Consider the following 15,856-nt stretch of genomic DNA (forward strand, 5'->3'; position numbering starts at 1 on the left):
ACGCTTGGTGTACAGTCTCAGGGTGCTGGGTTAGGGGTGAAACCCTCCATGCATTGTGAGGTGATTTCTTGTCTTGATGTCAGTAGCCTCTATCTCCTCCTTTGGCCAGTTTATTATACCAGCGTGGTATCTGATGACTGGCAGGGCATATGTGTTGATGGATGTGGTCGAATCTTGTTTTTCCCATTCATCTGACTTTTCAGGACCTGTCTTACTCTCTGTTGGTATTTGGCTGTGGCAGACTTCCTTGCTGCCTCCTCATCCGTTAGCCTGCGGCACCCCAAGGTATTTGTAGTTGTCCTGAACATCTGCAATGTGGCCTTCTGGTAGTTCAGTTCCCTCGGTTCTGATCATCTTCCCTCTTTTTGAAACCATGCGACCACACTTGTTCAGTCCGAATGACATTCCAGTGTCGTTGCTGTAGATCCTGGTAGTGTGGATCAGTGAGTGGATGTCTCACTCATTTCTGGCATACAGCATGATGTCATCCATGTAGAGGAGGTGACTGATGGTTGTTCCACTTCAGAAATGGTATCCGTAGCAAGTCTTTGTGATGATCTGGCTGAGGGGGTTCAGGCCTATGCAGAACAGCAGCGGGGATAGTGCATCACCTTGGTATATGCCGCACTTGATGGTGACTTGTGCAACTGGCTTTGAGTTGGCTTCCAGACTTGTTTTCCACAGCCCCATTGAGTTCTTGATGAAGGCTATTAGTGTCCTGCTTATCTTGTACATTTCCAAGCATTCCAGGATCCATGTATGTGGCACTGAGTCGTAGGCTTTCTTGTAGTCAATCCAGGCAGTGCACAGATTGGTCTGCCTGGTCTTGCAGTCTCGAGTGACTGCTCTATCAACCAGTAGCTGGTGGTTGGTATTTCTGCCTATTCCCTTCTGGGCCCTGTCTATGTATTGAGCCACGTGCCTACTCATCTTAGCCGCTATGATTCCTGACAAGAGCTTCCATGTTGTGCAGAGGCAGGTTATTGGCTGGTAGTTGGATGGGACTGTTCCCTTCTGGGGATCCTTCATGATCAGGACTGTCCGTCCTTGGGTTAACCATTCTGGGTGAGTCCCATCTATCAATAGTTGGTTCATTTGTGCTGCCAGGCGTTCATGGAGTGCAGTTAGTTTCTTCAGCCAGTAGGTGTGGATCATGTCAGGGCCTGGTGTTGTCCAGCTCTTCATACCTGCCAGTCTTTCTTTGATGTCTGCCATTGTAATTGTTACTGGATCTTGTTCTGGGAGATTGCGGAGAGTACACTTTGGATGGTTCGGTGGAGAACATCCGGTTTATTCTCCTGGCTTCTGCTTCTCCCTTGTATCTCTTTAGGCGGGTAGCCAGAGTGGTAAGTCCGTGTTTGGCAGGCTCTAGAGCCTCAGGTATCAACAGCTAGTTGTATTTCTTAGGTAGCCCCTTCCATGCACCTTTCTGTAGCTCTGAGAGCTGACTAACCTCGCTTCGTGTTGCCATGGGGGGTAATGCTCTTTGTGCTCATCTAATAGCCAAACATCTCTAGGATCTAAGATCGCTGTTGCTGTGGCGTACATCAGCTCATTGGTCTCAATTATGGCTTGAGTAGGGATAATATGTAGTGCTGCATTCACATCTTCTAGCAAACTTTCAGAGAGTACTTGATCACTTAGCCTTGGCAATCTTGGTCATTGTACTTGGGGGTCCAGCTTAGTTATGATCTTCAATCGTAGGTCAGTCGCCCTTATGTTGAGTGATTCTGTGCCGTTATTGGAGCTTTGGACCTAATCTCTGAGTGTGGGGATGATGACATCTCCCCACTGACGTGTCATCCTGGCTCCCCGTTGACGTAGCATATTTGTTGTACCTCATCAATCTCTAGTTGTGATAGGAGCTGCCATTTGCAGATGTTAGAACACTGAGCTAGGAGTTGTTTCTTTGTCAGTGTTGATGATGGGTTTCGAAGCATCCATATATCCCACAGTCTCTGCATATAACCCCTCTCATCGGGATTGCTTGTATAGTAGCATTGCATCAGATTCATATTTTCTGCTCTAAGTCCATGAATGTCTTTATCCAGTAGCCCATTTGTCATCAGGTTGCTCTGGTTCCCTAGCACCTGACGCAGACCTTGCTGACCTGGGCGACATCCAAGCTGGTATGGCTCTTGTATTTGCGGTTTCACTCATATCTGAGGTAGGCAAGTGGTAGGCAAAATAACTAGATTGATAAATAACAAGATGGGGATGGAGCCTTAAGGGGATGAAACGTCCTTGGTCTATTTTATATCTAAGTCAAGACCTATACATAAAAATCAGATTTGTTCTCCGTGAGATTCACAGGAAACACAGCAACAACAAGAAGCCTACACTGCACACTCTCCAGCTATTCTGGTTGGCTGCAGCAGCCAGCAGATTAGCACCTGTAAGGCAGCAGGAGCCTCTCATCCAAAACCTCAGTTAATGTTTCTCATTAGTCGATATTAATCTACCCGTCCTTCAAATGCTGACCCCAAGGCTTGCTTGCCATACCGCACCAAAATAGAAACAAACTACCGACATGACGGACACAGTCAACATTTTCTCTGCAGTAGCTGTTTTTCTATTAGTCACTATTAGTGTGAAACCCAGATGGGCTGAGTCCCACTCCTCTGTCGCTCCAGTAGAAATAGCCTCCGCAGCAGCAGTGGTACCTGTGGAGTGACTGATAGGGACTGGTACATGACGTGCTGATAACATAGTGGGTTCTGGCAGCTGCAGTATTGCTGCCAGTGTCCCAGGCAACCAGCCGCCAGAGTGCCAGCATCTGTGGCTTTACGCTCACAGTGAGGGATTAGGTGGTCAGAGTAATGTGTGCACAGTGTCAGGATTAGACACATATACATACAGCTCCTACAGCTTACGGTGACCCGTTTTCACCTTTTATAGCCAGATGTAGTTCTGCAGACAAACACGTGCACAAAAAGTAAGTTCACCTGTTGATATTAGTTGTAGGTGTGACAAATACATTCTCATTCAATTCTTCATACAATACATTCATCACAAGTGATAAATCATTGATACATCGACACCATTAAACATGTGAATTAGGGATGAGGACACCATTTTGCTGTGCCATTAGCCATACAAATCTTTCAATAACTAACTTAGTTATTTGCTATTTGAGTCATCTAATAAATGTTAAGTCTGATGAAAAAATCATCTGCGGTTGCTTTATGATGTGGCTTTCGTGCAAAAACAAAGTGGAGTGGTGGGATGCCTGAGTGGAAAGGTAACATTAGGCACAAACGCCTGCATCCACCAGCGAATATACTCCTCCACTTATTTCCTGCTGAACAGTCCTCAGAGGTGTGCTGCAGACTATTTGGATGCCAAGTATATAATAGAGGTTTACATTATTTTCCATAGGATTGCTGGTTTCTCTACTGTGCCACTGGATGAGCCTGACTTGCAATACTGCAAGATTTGTGCTGCTCATCTCATCAAGTATAACTTTGCCATCTTGGTGAAATAAATCTTTGGATTCAGTTCAATCCTCTCACTCAGCAGGGAAGCATCTTGCTGTACAATTTCCCACCATAATGGACCTTTACTGCACGCAAAACTGAAAAGATTTTAGTTATTTCAGTCCTATTCATGCAGGACTAGTATTACCCGTCGCCTCCTGTGGTTGGTTATAAGAGGTGGTCTTTGTTCTTAATCTTGTGAGAATTTGAGCTGTCCATTATCATTAAAGTAAGAATTTCACTGCTAATAACCCACCGTGTTTTGCCAAAGGTCAACATAACAGGATCTTAATACTACATTTATTCTAATGCATCGTGATAATCTTTTATTGTTAGTAACGATACCCTACCACCAATTTAAGGCCATGCTGACAAAGGCCATTAGCCAGGCATCCCCTCGAGAGTGATTATGATAAGAGAAATGTGACCTTTTCTGCTAGACAAAAAACACACCCACACACAGACGCACAGTACAGCAGCTGACTTTGCTGATTTGCACACCTCAAGCCTGAGATGGGGGACCTCATCAGTGAAATCAGCTGGTGTGGTGTTTGGTTGGGATAAAAATCTGCACACTCTTGATAGTATCCTGATTCTCAGCTATGCATCCAAGGTATTCAATAGGCTTTGATTTGATGACTGGAATGAAAACCAGCAGCAGGGTCCTGATGACCACAACTGAGAACCACTGGACGTGATTATACCATCAACTGCTTGACAACCTAAAAATAGTTATTAAAGCATTTTATATATAACACAGAATGAGATAAGAGGATCAAAGTATTCAGGATCAGAGTGAGGTTTTCTACTGGGCGTATTAATCTTCTGTCTATTCATCAAAATCCCTCATCTCTTCCTGTAAAATATGTTTCATGACTCATCCAGCACTGGGGGTGGACACAAGATTACATTCAATAACATGTGATTATACATTTTGTGGACAACACCATCAACTTTCAGTTTATGTAAAAGCTGCAGATCTAGCAAACTAACAGTAGGCGCATTAAGTGGATTTAGTTGTCAGATTTTAACCAACACTGCCAACCACTCTTCACTTCCAAAGGCTCACACATTCAGTTTCTTCTTCTCCTTTTCTTTAACTGGTGGTGAGGGAAGAAGCAAGTGATCCTCTGTGGCTACCTTTTGAACTCTAAAATCAAGTTCTTCTTGATGTTTCAGTGAGGTGAGAAACATGGCAAGAAATACTTCAAACCATTTATTACGACCTTAAACACATTTCACAGAACCTGAAAAGATTTTTAAAAAAGCTACACATGGGCTAAAATCCTGCTCAGTGCTGTCTAGTAGTTGCACTCATGTGAAGTGTAACACTTCACAATGTACAACAGAACAACAATATGTCAAAGCTGACGATACTCACAACTGCAACCGACTTAAAGCTAGAGTAGGTAATTTATTTCAAAAGCATTTTCTGTTATATTTGTTAAAATTCTCTTGACTCTTACACAAAAAAGGACTGTAATAAGCAAGGATCGTCATTTAATTTGGCCTAAATGAAATGACTGGCTGGCTTTGGAGGAAAAGCTTGAAGAGAGGGGGTGGGATTTTTTCAGTTGGATACTTTCAAAATATAACCATCTCTTGCTAGTTTCTACCATGTTACCTAGCCTAGCCTTAAAACTTAAACTCATGGAGAACAGTACAGGAATGGTTAACCTCCAAACCACCATTGAACATTTACTCAACTACTATACTCAAGTACAAATTAGAGGTCCTTGTGTTATAGTATTTCCATTATATACTACTTCCATGTCACTACATTAACCAACAGTATTTAAAATAGTTAAAACTAGCTCCACCTTGACTAACTAACGGTAAAATGTTACTTACATATTATGCGTGAGTAATCCAATAATCTATTATATAATAGTATATTACTCTCATTAGCCTGTTTTCTGCATTAGGCCTACTTATGGGTACTACTGTCAGCTTTCTTAAGTTGCAACACTTACTGAAAACTTAGCATGATTGTGAGCATAATTTTGTTCAATCACTCCAAAGCCTAACTCTGGACACTTCATGTGGCTATGATAAAAGGGAATAATAAGAAAACATGTACCACTGTGGTAAACACCACTAACACAATAAATTATTATCCCAAATCTAAATAATATTTTAATACCATTAAAAAAGACTGAATTCAGTGTTTAACAAAACACGGATTAGAAGAGAAGAATATGTATAGTACAGGTATATAAGTACAGGGCTATTGTTGCATAGCTGCACTTGACATGGAGTGCAGCTCTCAGCATAAACTCAAGTGTCATACCCCTGAAATAGTAGTGCACATCTTGAATGAAAAGCAAATCCACCCAGAACAACTAGGAGAAGAGAGTTGCCAGGAGTGATATATGGGTGTAGTATTTGATATACAGAGCAGTCAAAGATGGACACCCAAACTGGCATATCAAGTGTGCAAATGTTTCTATGAAACTGTCAAGTTATGTGTTGTAACACATTTGTCTCCAGGCACCGCAGCAGCACTGAATCATTAAGAGTTAAGCTAAACACGCTGATGGTACTGGCCATGGCCTGATGGAAAATACTGCTTAGAAAAAGTACAGGACAAATCTGAATTCAATATGACAATAGCAAATCTTATAATCCTACTTTCTGTAACAAACATGGATGTTTAGCCATGCTTTAAAGTATTATGGTCATCCAAAGTATTGCACTACCCATACACATGTGCAATAAGGATAAAGATAAAATTTGAACCAGTGTGGGGAAACATTTTTATGACTATACTGTGTGCATCACTTAACAACTCAAAAATGTAATTTTTCACTTTAGGGGCTCTTTAATATTCATACAGTGCTATTATCACAGTTAGTGTTTCAAAGCAGTCAACCCCGCAAGTCAATGCCACCAGAGATTTTTAATGGCCGGGAGTCCTGGTCTGTCTATCACTATAACAGACCGATGTCTCATTAGAAATACAGGCTGTACTGTACCAGAGAACATTACAGACACTTGGATGGTAATGGGTGAATTTTAATAGTCATGGTGATCAAGTTAATGGAATCAAAAAGGCGGTTCCTCTGTGGACCAAATTCATTTATGGTGGGTAACTCACCAGAACTCACTAGTGAAAATCTAATGACTGATGAACTGATAAAAAACTGACATGTAGTTCTTAAAAGTCTGTAGTAGATGATATAGGTTCTATACTGATGTATCCACTTTCACAATCTAAATAGTCTTCTACAAATAGTGTAAAACATAGTTTATCAAATTTAGCAATCACTCCGAAGCATGGCAGTAAAGCAATCACAGATAATGTTCTGCATATACATATCTTTTCTTATTTATAAATGATTACATCTAGTTCATTCTTTTGTATAATTCAACCGCTCTCTTGTCTCTTGACATCAAGCTGCAGAACACATCATGTCAGAGTTCAGACAAGCTAATTAGCATCCAGCTGGGATCTGTGTGCATGCAGTCAGGCTCTGAAGCGAAATCCACTCAGTCAAGTTTAAAATGTGGAAAACATGTTTTTCTTCACTGTTCAAATAAGAAATAATATCTGTTGACTGGTTTTATGAAAATAATATCAATGATAGCAGCATCTGTTAAATCATCTATTAGGTAAATATCCTAATTTCAAACACCAGATATAACAACAGCAGGGCTTGGTTAATGATCACCTAATCTAATCAGAACAACAAAGCTTGTGCTTTTGGTTGTTTTTATTTGTTTCTACAAAAATCTCAACACAGTGGCTAGCAAGCCTCAGCAGGCCAAACTGCTCCAAGCTAATGAGGGGAATGGAGGAAATAAATGCCCAGCAGTGCTTTGATTTGCGAGGGACTGGAATGGAGAGCTATGACACTGTTATAGTATTTCATCATTTCACTAACAAGTTGGATTTCATTCCCCCTCAGTCTCCTACAAAACCACACAGCAGCTAATGAGCATCATTGTTCCAAACCCTGTATTTCTGGTCATACTTTAAGCACGCTGCCCGACATAGGCACGGGGCTGCAGGCCAGTTGGGCGCACAAACTCACCTCCTTCTCTCCACAGATATTGCTGATGATGGAGTTGGAGGCCGGACTGGCAGAAGGACCGAGGACTGCCACCACCCCTTTTGACATGATCTGGCACACTGAGAGGAAATAGAGAGGGGGGCCGGGGGGACGACAGAGACAGTGAGAGAGAAAGTAAGTCAGTCATTGCTATTCAGGAAAGTAAAGTACAGGCTTTATTGAAGCATCTGAGTCAAGGCATAAAAAAAGACCTCTTCAGCCAGATGTTAATGGATGCACATGCTGACTATCTCAACCTCTAAACAGATAGCGGCCTGAGCCAGCGTTTCTAATGTCTCAAGGGAACCTGACCCTACATGTGTTAGTGAAACGTGCACAACCCCAAATGCATTTGTCCATGCTTAATATGCCTAATGTGATGCACAAAAAAAAAAAAAAAAAAAAAATCCTGTCCATGAGAGTTTAATTGCTTGTGGGAGAAACTGATATTCATATAACCCACATTCACATATGGAGACAGAAAGATATAGAAATGGGAAGAGACATAGACAGATAAACAGAGTGACAGACAGAGGCAGAGAGCCCAAAATAGTGACAGGCAGTGATATCTGTAGCCTTAAAACATAAAATCCGGTATTTGAACATTTGCACATGAATGCCACAATATCCCCCAAAGTGACACACGCAGCTCATCTTGTTTTCCACATTCAACATTTTACAAGGACTGATTTAAAGGTTTTACCTTTGGGGATGAAAATATATCTTTAGACAGAACAAATATTAGTGACTGTGAATTTTACTCGTCTCTGATGTACACAGACCATATGCTTTAATTTCCCATAGTGGAAAACAGAAGGTACTTGTGAGTTTATAATCCTTGGCTTCTAATTAAACCACTACAGTCAATCATGACACAAGTACAGACAGTATGTGTTAATGTGTGAGCACAAAGCAAGTGTGCGATGGTAATTTGGTGTTGGTTATTTGGGCAAAGGCATGGCATTAACCAGCAATGTGTGTGAAACAGGCATAAGGGGAACCGTTTTTGGGCCTGTGCAGTGAATCCAGAGGCAGTGAATCGAAATATTAATAAGTAATCCCTTAGTCACCCATGGGGACGGTAAGATATAAACAGACAGACACCTTACACCCACATAAACATGTATGCGCACATTTACAGTACAGTACTTACACACACACACACACACACACACACACACACACACACACCTGTCTGCATGGCTTCACCAAATTATAAAGCTGAATGGTTTTGACTGCCAGCGAACATGCTCCTGTGACACTTTGATTTGCTTCCTCTCTGCACAGCTAGCGTTGTGTGTGTGTGCATGTGTATGTGTGAACAACACAGAATGTGCATGAAAGGTCTGTGTCTCTACCTCCTCACCACAGTTTATTTGTAATCTCATGCACATTGATGTCAGTGTCAAGGTGTCAATCTTGTCAGACACAATTCACAGAGCTGCTCACTGGCGGTCCAAATATGGTCAGAAGGTCACAAGGTCAGCTGAAGTAAATTTTTCCCATTTAACATTGATTTTCCCTGATCAATACGCACTATTGGAACCTCGGAATGATTAGAGGGCTATAATGAGTTTGACTTGAAAAAAGCTTGATAAGCTATGCTGGTTAAACGTGGAATGGCAGGCACACTCACATACAAGGAAAAAGCCATGACATACAGTAGAACCAGAAACACCAATGTACACTCAAACACACATGGCCATAGTGTTTGCAAACTTAGAAATAGTTATGGCTTCCTTTCACCTCTTAAAGGATTACCATTTTAGGAAAGATAAAAACATTCTCAGAAATCAGTTTGCTCAGGTGGACACATGGCAGCAATAAAGCAAACTTTACACGCAATATATAACTGTGAAAGAAGGGCTGTTTGTAAACTGGAGTCTTGTCATGTGGTGTTTTCTGCCTTCAAAAGCAGCAGCCAGTACAGGGAGGCATCCATTTAGGAGCTGTATACTACACAGGCAGGAGTGGGTGGTTGAAAGGTGGGGGTGGGACTGTTCTGGGCAGGTAGCATTCCCTCTGTGATATTTCCATCTAACTGTGGCCACTGATCCGTCCCTAATCCAATTCCTGCCTCTAATTACACACACACACACACACACACACACACACACACACACACACCACACACACTTGTACTTTCACACACATAATGCACACACAGACACACAAAAACATTTTCACAATATACACACAATCCAGCAAGCACACACCAACACACGCTACCTTGCACACAGAGAGAAACACACAGGAGGAACTGCCACATTCAGAAAGAGTTTATAGTAGCCAGGCAAAGAAAGTAATACAATTTCTTGTTGTTGTGTCAAGTGAAGCAGTATTTCCATGGATTAAGCGGCGCCACTGAAGCTCTTGGGTTTGTGAAAGTGGGAATGTGTCGTATTGAAAATCAATCCCCACACTTCTTGTCATAGCTGTTTGTGTTGGTCGTTTTCTGCAGACACATACTGTGCTGTATTGATTTTGGATAGTTTTCACTAAAAATTAAAACATCTAACCAACAAACACTGAGGTGTGAGGCAATAAGTCATCACCCAGTACCATGTTCTGGGTGATGACTTATTGCCTTTTTGGTGTGTGTATTATCAATTGATAATAAATAAGTACTCTAGCTTGTGTTAATGGAGTCACCCTCAGTGATGCATTTGTTATCTGTGTGACAAATTACTGGAAATCTCGTAATGGCCCATTTAAAGAAGATCCATAAGAATTTGTATTGAAGGTCATCTCTATTTTGACATGGATCAAGTCAATTTTACATTACACTGCCAATTCCTTTTTACAGAAAGTTTTGTTCTGCTCTGCCCTGCCACAACAGAATGAAAGTTGCATATATATATACACACACACACAGACACACACACATATATATATATATATATATATATATATATATATAATAAGAGAACAAAATCTAACTCAGCAAACAGACATAAACACCATCTGACTCCTGCAGCTATCAAAATAAGACAGCTCATTTTGCATTCCTGTACCACACCAGTCTGTCATCTATTTTCAATGATATATTTGCTTCTGTTTGACCAAAATACTGTTAAACCAGACAGATTTATCACTGTGTACTTGGATGAAGAGTGTGAGAGGAAGAGTGAAAAGAAGACAGTTGACCTGAACTGAAATAACAGGCTTGCTGATTTCAAAATGAGAGAGCATTTTTGCTGGCGCGATTCCTGACTGCACCCAGAAGCACCTCACATTTATTACTTTCTCCCTAAGGAGACGCACCATCTCACACCCACATGAACAAACACACACATCCACACTTTCTTTTCCTCACCAATTAAGTGGCATTTCTTCCCTCTGTTACTTACTTGTTTCGCCCATCTCATATTCACTGTCTCTCAACAGTTCAAAGATGTCCACCTCCAGCTTGCCAGTGGTTGAGCGGTTACTGTTCCTGTTGATGCTGTCTTTGGCCAGCGTGATGGCCAAGCGCTCTCCTCTGCTGCACTCCATAGGGTCATCAAGGATGGCAGCTAACAAGAAGGGAAGGGAAAAGAGTGATGGGTTGTGAGTGTGAGAGAAAAAAAAAGATAATAAATAATTATGCCTGCTGGTAAATGATGTTTTCCCATATGAATGAGAACCAGGGTGGCACATATGGCCAATGATTATTCAATATGAGAACCTGTGAAGACAGATCATGTACTTAAAGCCTTTTTTCTTCTAGATCTACAATAAAAGTTCAATGCACTGAAAGCTGCTCCCAAGGTGTATGGATTTATTAGCACCAATACTTAGGTGACATTTTGTGTGCACTGCTCTCCATTAATCTAGAGTGCCTACAATGGCTCAGTATTGTTCTTAATGAATCCATATACTTTGGGGCACAGCAGCTCTTAGTGTGTGGAATACTTTCACTCTGAAAGGGTGAGTGCAATTTAGTGTAAATTGTATCATAAAGATCTGTATGGTAAAAGCTTGAAAGCTTAAAAGCTTTAAAATCGTGCACCTGTTCTAAGATGTGTTCAACTACACAGCAAAAAGAACAAATTCTTAACATAATGTTTACTGCATCAAGCATTCAAAACATCTGTCGGTTGTTAAGTTTTCAAAGAGGCTGTGTAGAGACTTAAAACTTCAGTCAGAGACACTACAGTGTGTAAGTATACTACAACATTAAATTAGTTTATCACAGGATTTGTCATGTTATAAACTGAGAAATGATTTTGCATGCAAAAATGTATTTGTTGTATTGTAATATAATAATCTGAAAAAGTGATGCCTGTCTTGTATATGGCTAAGCTAAGCCGATTATAAAGGGAGTGGATATAGATAATGCATTGTTCTCATTTTTTATGCACCTGTGACCTTTTACAGCACAACAGTGCTTCTTCTTTGTTTCATGTTATTCAGTGTTTCCTGTCTTTGTGTGTTTCCCACCAGTTTTGATTGTCTGCTTTGATTAATTTCACCTGTGTCTAGTTCTCCTCCTGTCACTACTGTATTTACTTTGTGTGTTCACTTGTCTTGGGCATAATTTGTCCCTGTCTATATATGAAGTGTTCCAGGAACTTCCAGCTGTTTTCCCCAGTGTTTGTTCCTTCTGTTTTTGGACTGTTTCCCTGGACTTTGCCTGTTTATGGATTTTCTGCTTGCCCCCTTTGGATTTGTTTGCCTTTTGGACTATTGTTTGGTTTTTCCTGTGCCTGACTACCAGCAAGTCTCTTCGTATTTTGATTTAGACATATTCAGTCATTTGAATTGCACCAGCTCAGCCTCAGTCTGCATTTGGGTTCAGTTCTTGAACTCGTGGCTACCCTGCTTGACAAAATTTGACACAGAGGTGTCAAATTGTCATTGACAATGAAGAAGCCATAGTAAACGTCATCTGTTTACTGTATTATCAAACGGGAAAGAAATGGAATGACGTTTATGCTTTCATTTGTGCTGAATAAATGGCCCATCTTAAATTTTTGATTATCAGTCCAATTATCAGACCACCATGAGCTTGTGATGCTTGACCCCAACAACTCTGTGCTGCATCAATACCCATCTGGGCCATGAGATGTCAATAATGTTTCCAAGATCACAGAAGAGCTTGGCCAATACTGAAATGTTCTGTAATAATTTAAACATTTCACATCAACCACTTAATCAGTTGAATAAACAACAAGTACCACTAGCTTGCAAAGATGAGACATATCCACTTATGTGATATCATCACAGGGTAGTCACAGCAAGCCAGTATCTACAACCTATTAAAATGCTTTGCTAAGATGCAGAGAGTAGAAGTGAAAGGTCATCCGAGGTTGTACTCATCTCTCTGTCTGATTAGAAAACTGTGGACAAAGGAATTATTAGTTTCTTTATGCACTTAACGGACTCCCTCTTTATCACGTACTGCTGACGACTGCTTAATATGATCACTGGCATATTATTTGGATAGTTTAATATAATCAAAGGCACACATTGTGTAGGCAGGCAAGGGATATCTCCCTGCACTAAGCAGTGAACCAAGTTGTAGTTAATGTGTTGTGCAAAGAGTATGATTTGTTAAGAGTGTAAAACAATCTTCTGAGGACAAGCAGGCATTTTCAATATGGCATTCATTACAGTTTGACATTTTTAGATTATAGAAGACTGCTCTTTATGGCTTCATTATGTGGGGAAAATGCCCTAGTCATCCTATCTGACCAAACTTCTTATACCATATATGTCTTCAGCATTCAGCGCAATCATTATTAAGCATGGTTCCCACAGAGTTTTCAAAATCCCTCAAAGCGGGCACAGCCTTATGTTGGGAAATGCAAGGTTTTAGATTTTTAAAAAACTCAAATATGGTTATCTGACAAGCCAGTAATCATTTGGTCACTGCGTGTGCTGCAGCTCAGTGTGTTGTCAGATGGTAACTCCCTGTGGGGGAGTGGACTTTGGGCTTTTTCACTTTGCAAACCCATTACATGCACAAAACAAGATATATAATACAATAAAGGAAAGGGGAAAAGCCAAAAAGCATAAAATGACCTCTTTAAACACTTCATATTAAATGACAGAGGTATTCAGGAATTGTTTTCAGCTGGACAAGTTTTCATGAATAATATCCGTTAGTATTTGGCCACATCTGAGAATATCTGGTATGACAGTGGAAGCAGCTCTTTAGTCAGGTGAGTTGATTTAATATTCATTAAAACTTTATGCTTTCATGAATGGCATAGTGTTTCTTATGACATCTGTCTCTATGAGGACGCTTCACTGTCTTTCTATATACTGTAACTTTTTTCCTCACTCTTCCTTTCTTCCTTAAAATGTCTGTCATTACTTTTGTGTTGACATGTTATTTTTTTCGTTCAGTCACTTTACTCTGCTTGATGTTGTTTGAATGTTCATTTGTATTGTATGTCTTGGTGAGCCAAAGAAAAATTTCCATCTCGGTGGACAATAAAGATTTATTCATTCCGTCATTCATTTGTTTTATCTTCTGTTTATCTCATTCATTTCATTTGAGACAATTTTCCTTGACATGAAAAAGTTTCATCGTATTATTTTCTCTCCCAAGGGTGCATCAAAAACATATATCAATATGTGCAGTAAATCACAAGTTAAATGCCTCCATACAATGTGAAAATCTACCCACAAATCACTAGGCAGTGTATGCCTACTGAATGAAATGTATAATTCTGACATGTCTTGGTCTCACAGGAGTTGACATTTGTAAGTGGTCAGTGCATGACAGCTGGCAAACAAGCAGGGCTGTTTTCACACGGGGGAACGTCTCGGGTTACGTATGTAACCCTGGTTCCCCGAGAAGGGGAACGAGAGACTGCGTCGGTTACGACACTATGGGAACGCCTCTAGGCGAAGCAGGTCTGAACGTGAATGAAATCACTCCAATCCTATTGGCCTGTTGCTAGAACGGTAAGGTGTGACGGAATAACCGGAGGAGTATAAAGCACACCTGTACACACTCATCATTAGCTTAAACTATGAAGCAGGCGCTTCAGGCGGGGAGAGAGGTGCGGCGGGCCGACGCAGTCTCTCGTTCCCCTTCTCGGGGAACCAGGGTTACATACGTAACCCGAGACGTTCCCCTTCGAGGGAACTCGAACTGCGTCGGTTACGACACTATGGGAACGAGATACCCACTAAACCGTGCCGAAAACCCCGCCTGCCCCTGTGTGCAATAAAGTGGCACTACTAAGAGGAGAGCGCACGAGTACCAGGTGCCGAAGGAAGGTCAAGACTGTAAAACCGAATGAATGTGTGCGGAGTGGCATAGCCAGCCGCTAAACAACATCCTGCAAGAGGCCCCGGAAAGGAGGGCTCGAGAGGCCGCCTTGCCTCTGGTAGAATGAGCCCTCACAGCCACAGGTGAAGGCAAACCGCGCACCTGATAGGCCAGGGAAATAGTCTGAACAATCCAGTTGCTAATAGTATGTTTGGATGCAGGGAGCCCGGCCCTGGGAGACCCAAAACACACTAGCAGCTGGTCAGCCTTCCTCCAACGGGAGGACCTCAGAGTGTAAATACTCAGTGCTCTGACAGGGCAGGGCAGATGAAGTCTCCCGTCCTCCGCCGTCACATGAGGTGGAGGATGAAATGCCTGCAGCACTGTGGACCCTGCCGCACAAGAAGGCACTTTAGGGATGTATCCTGGACGAGGGTGCAGGATAGCCCTAATATTCCCCGGGGCAAACTCCAGGCTTTGCGGGGAAACCGAAAGCGCTTGGAGATCCCCCACCCTCCTCAGAGAGGTGATAGCAAGGAGAAAGGCCATCTTGAGGGTCAAGCGCTTAGCCTCAGCTGACTCTAGGGGTTCGAAGGGGGCCTCAGCCAACGCCCCAAGAACCACCGCCAGATCCCAAGGGGGAACCTTGGACCGAGTCGCAGGTCTCATCCTCCGGGCACCACGGAGGAAAAGTACAACCAAGGGAAGTTTCCCCAAGGACCCCTCCCTCAGAGGGGTGTGGAAAGATGAAATAGCTGCCACGTACACCTTGAGGGTGGAAGGGGAAAGACCAGCAGAGAACCGGTCCTGGAGGAACTCAAGTACCTGAACCACCGGGCAGGTAACAGGGTCCACCGACCGCTCCCTACACCAAGTGGAGAAAACACTCCACTTCAGGCCGTACATCCTCCGTGTGGACGGGGCCCTGGAGCTCAGGAGGGTCTCGACTGCTCCGGCTGTTAGACCCGCCTCTAGGTACTGTGCCCCCTTAGGGGCCAGACCCACAGTCGCCATATGGCGGGGCAAGGGTGAAGAACCCGGCCCTGCGCCTGGGACAGCAGGTCTCTCCTCAGAGGGACCCGCCACGGCGGGCCGTCCAGGAGCGACATGATGTCCGAGAA

At 42.3% G+C, this 15,856-nt stretch overlaps 1 protein-coding gene across 2 annotated transcripts in view; it reads right to left on the reverse strand.

Annotated features, from left to right (window-relative positions):
- grik4 (glutamate receptor, ionotropic, kainate 4) overlaps positions 1-15,856 on the reverse strand; it is a 178,877-nt gene that overhangs the window by 116,642 nt on the left and 46,379 nt on the right. For both annotated transcript variants that reach the window (XR_005440616.1, XM_038693892.1), the window contains exons 2-3: positions 10,879-11,043; positions 7,511-7,608 (exon numbers count right to left, since the gene is read on the reverse strand). Coding sequence is in view for 1 of the 2 variants with exons in the window: in XM_038693892.1 (XP_038549820.1) it covers positions 7,511-7,608; positions 10,879-11,043 (263 nt within the window). In the remaining variant the exon portion in view is untranslated. The remainder of the gene's footprint in view (positions 1-7,510; positions 7,609-10,878; positions 11,044-15,856) is intronic.

Source organism: Micropterus salmoides, unplaced genomic scaffold, assembly GCF_014851395.1.
Source record: "Micropterus salmoides isolate LMB-PRFRI ecotype aquatic unplaced genomic scaffold, ASM1485139v1 Ms_hic_scaffold_3, whole genome shotgun sequence".
Lineage (NCBI taxonomy): Eukaryota > Metazoa > Chordata > Actinopteri > Centrarchiformes > Centrarchidae > Micropterus > Micropterus salmoides.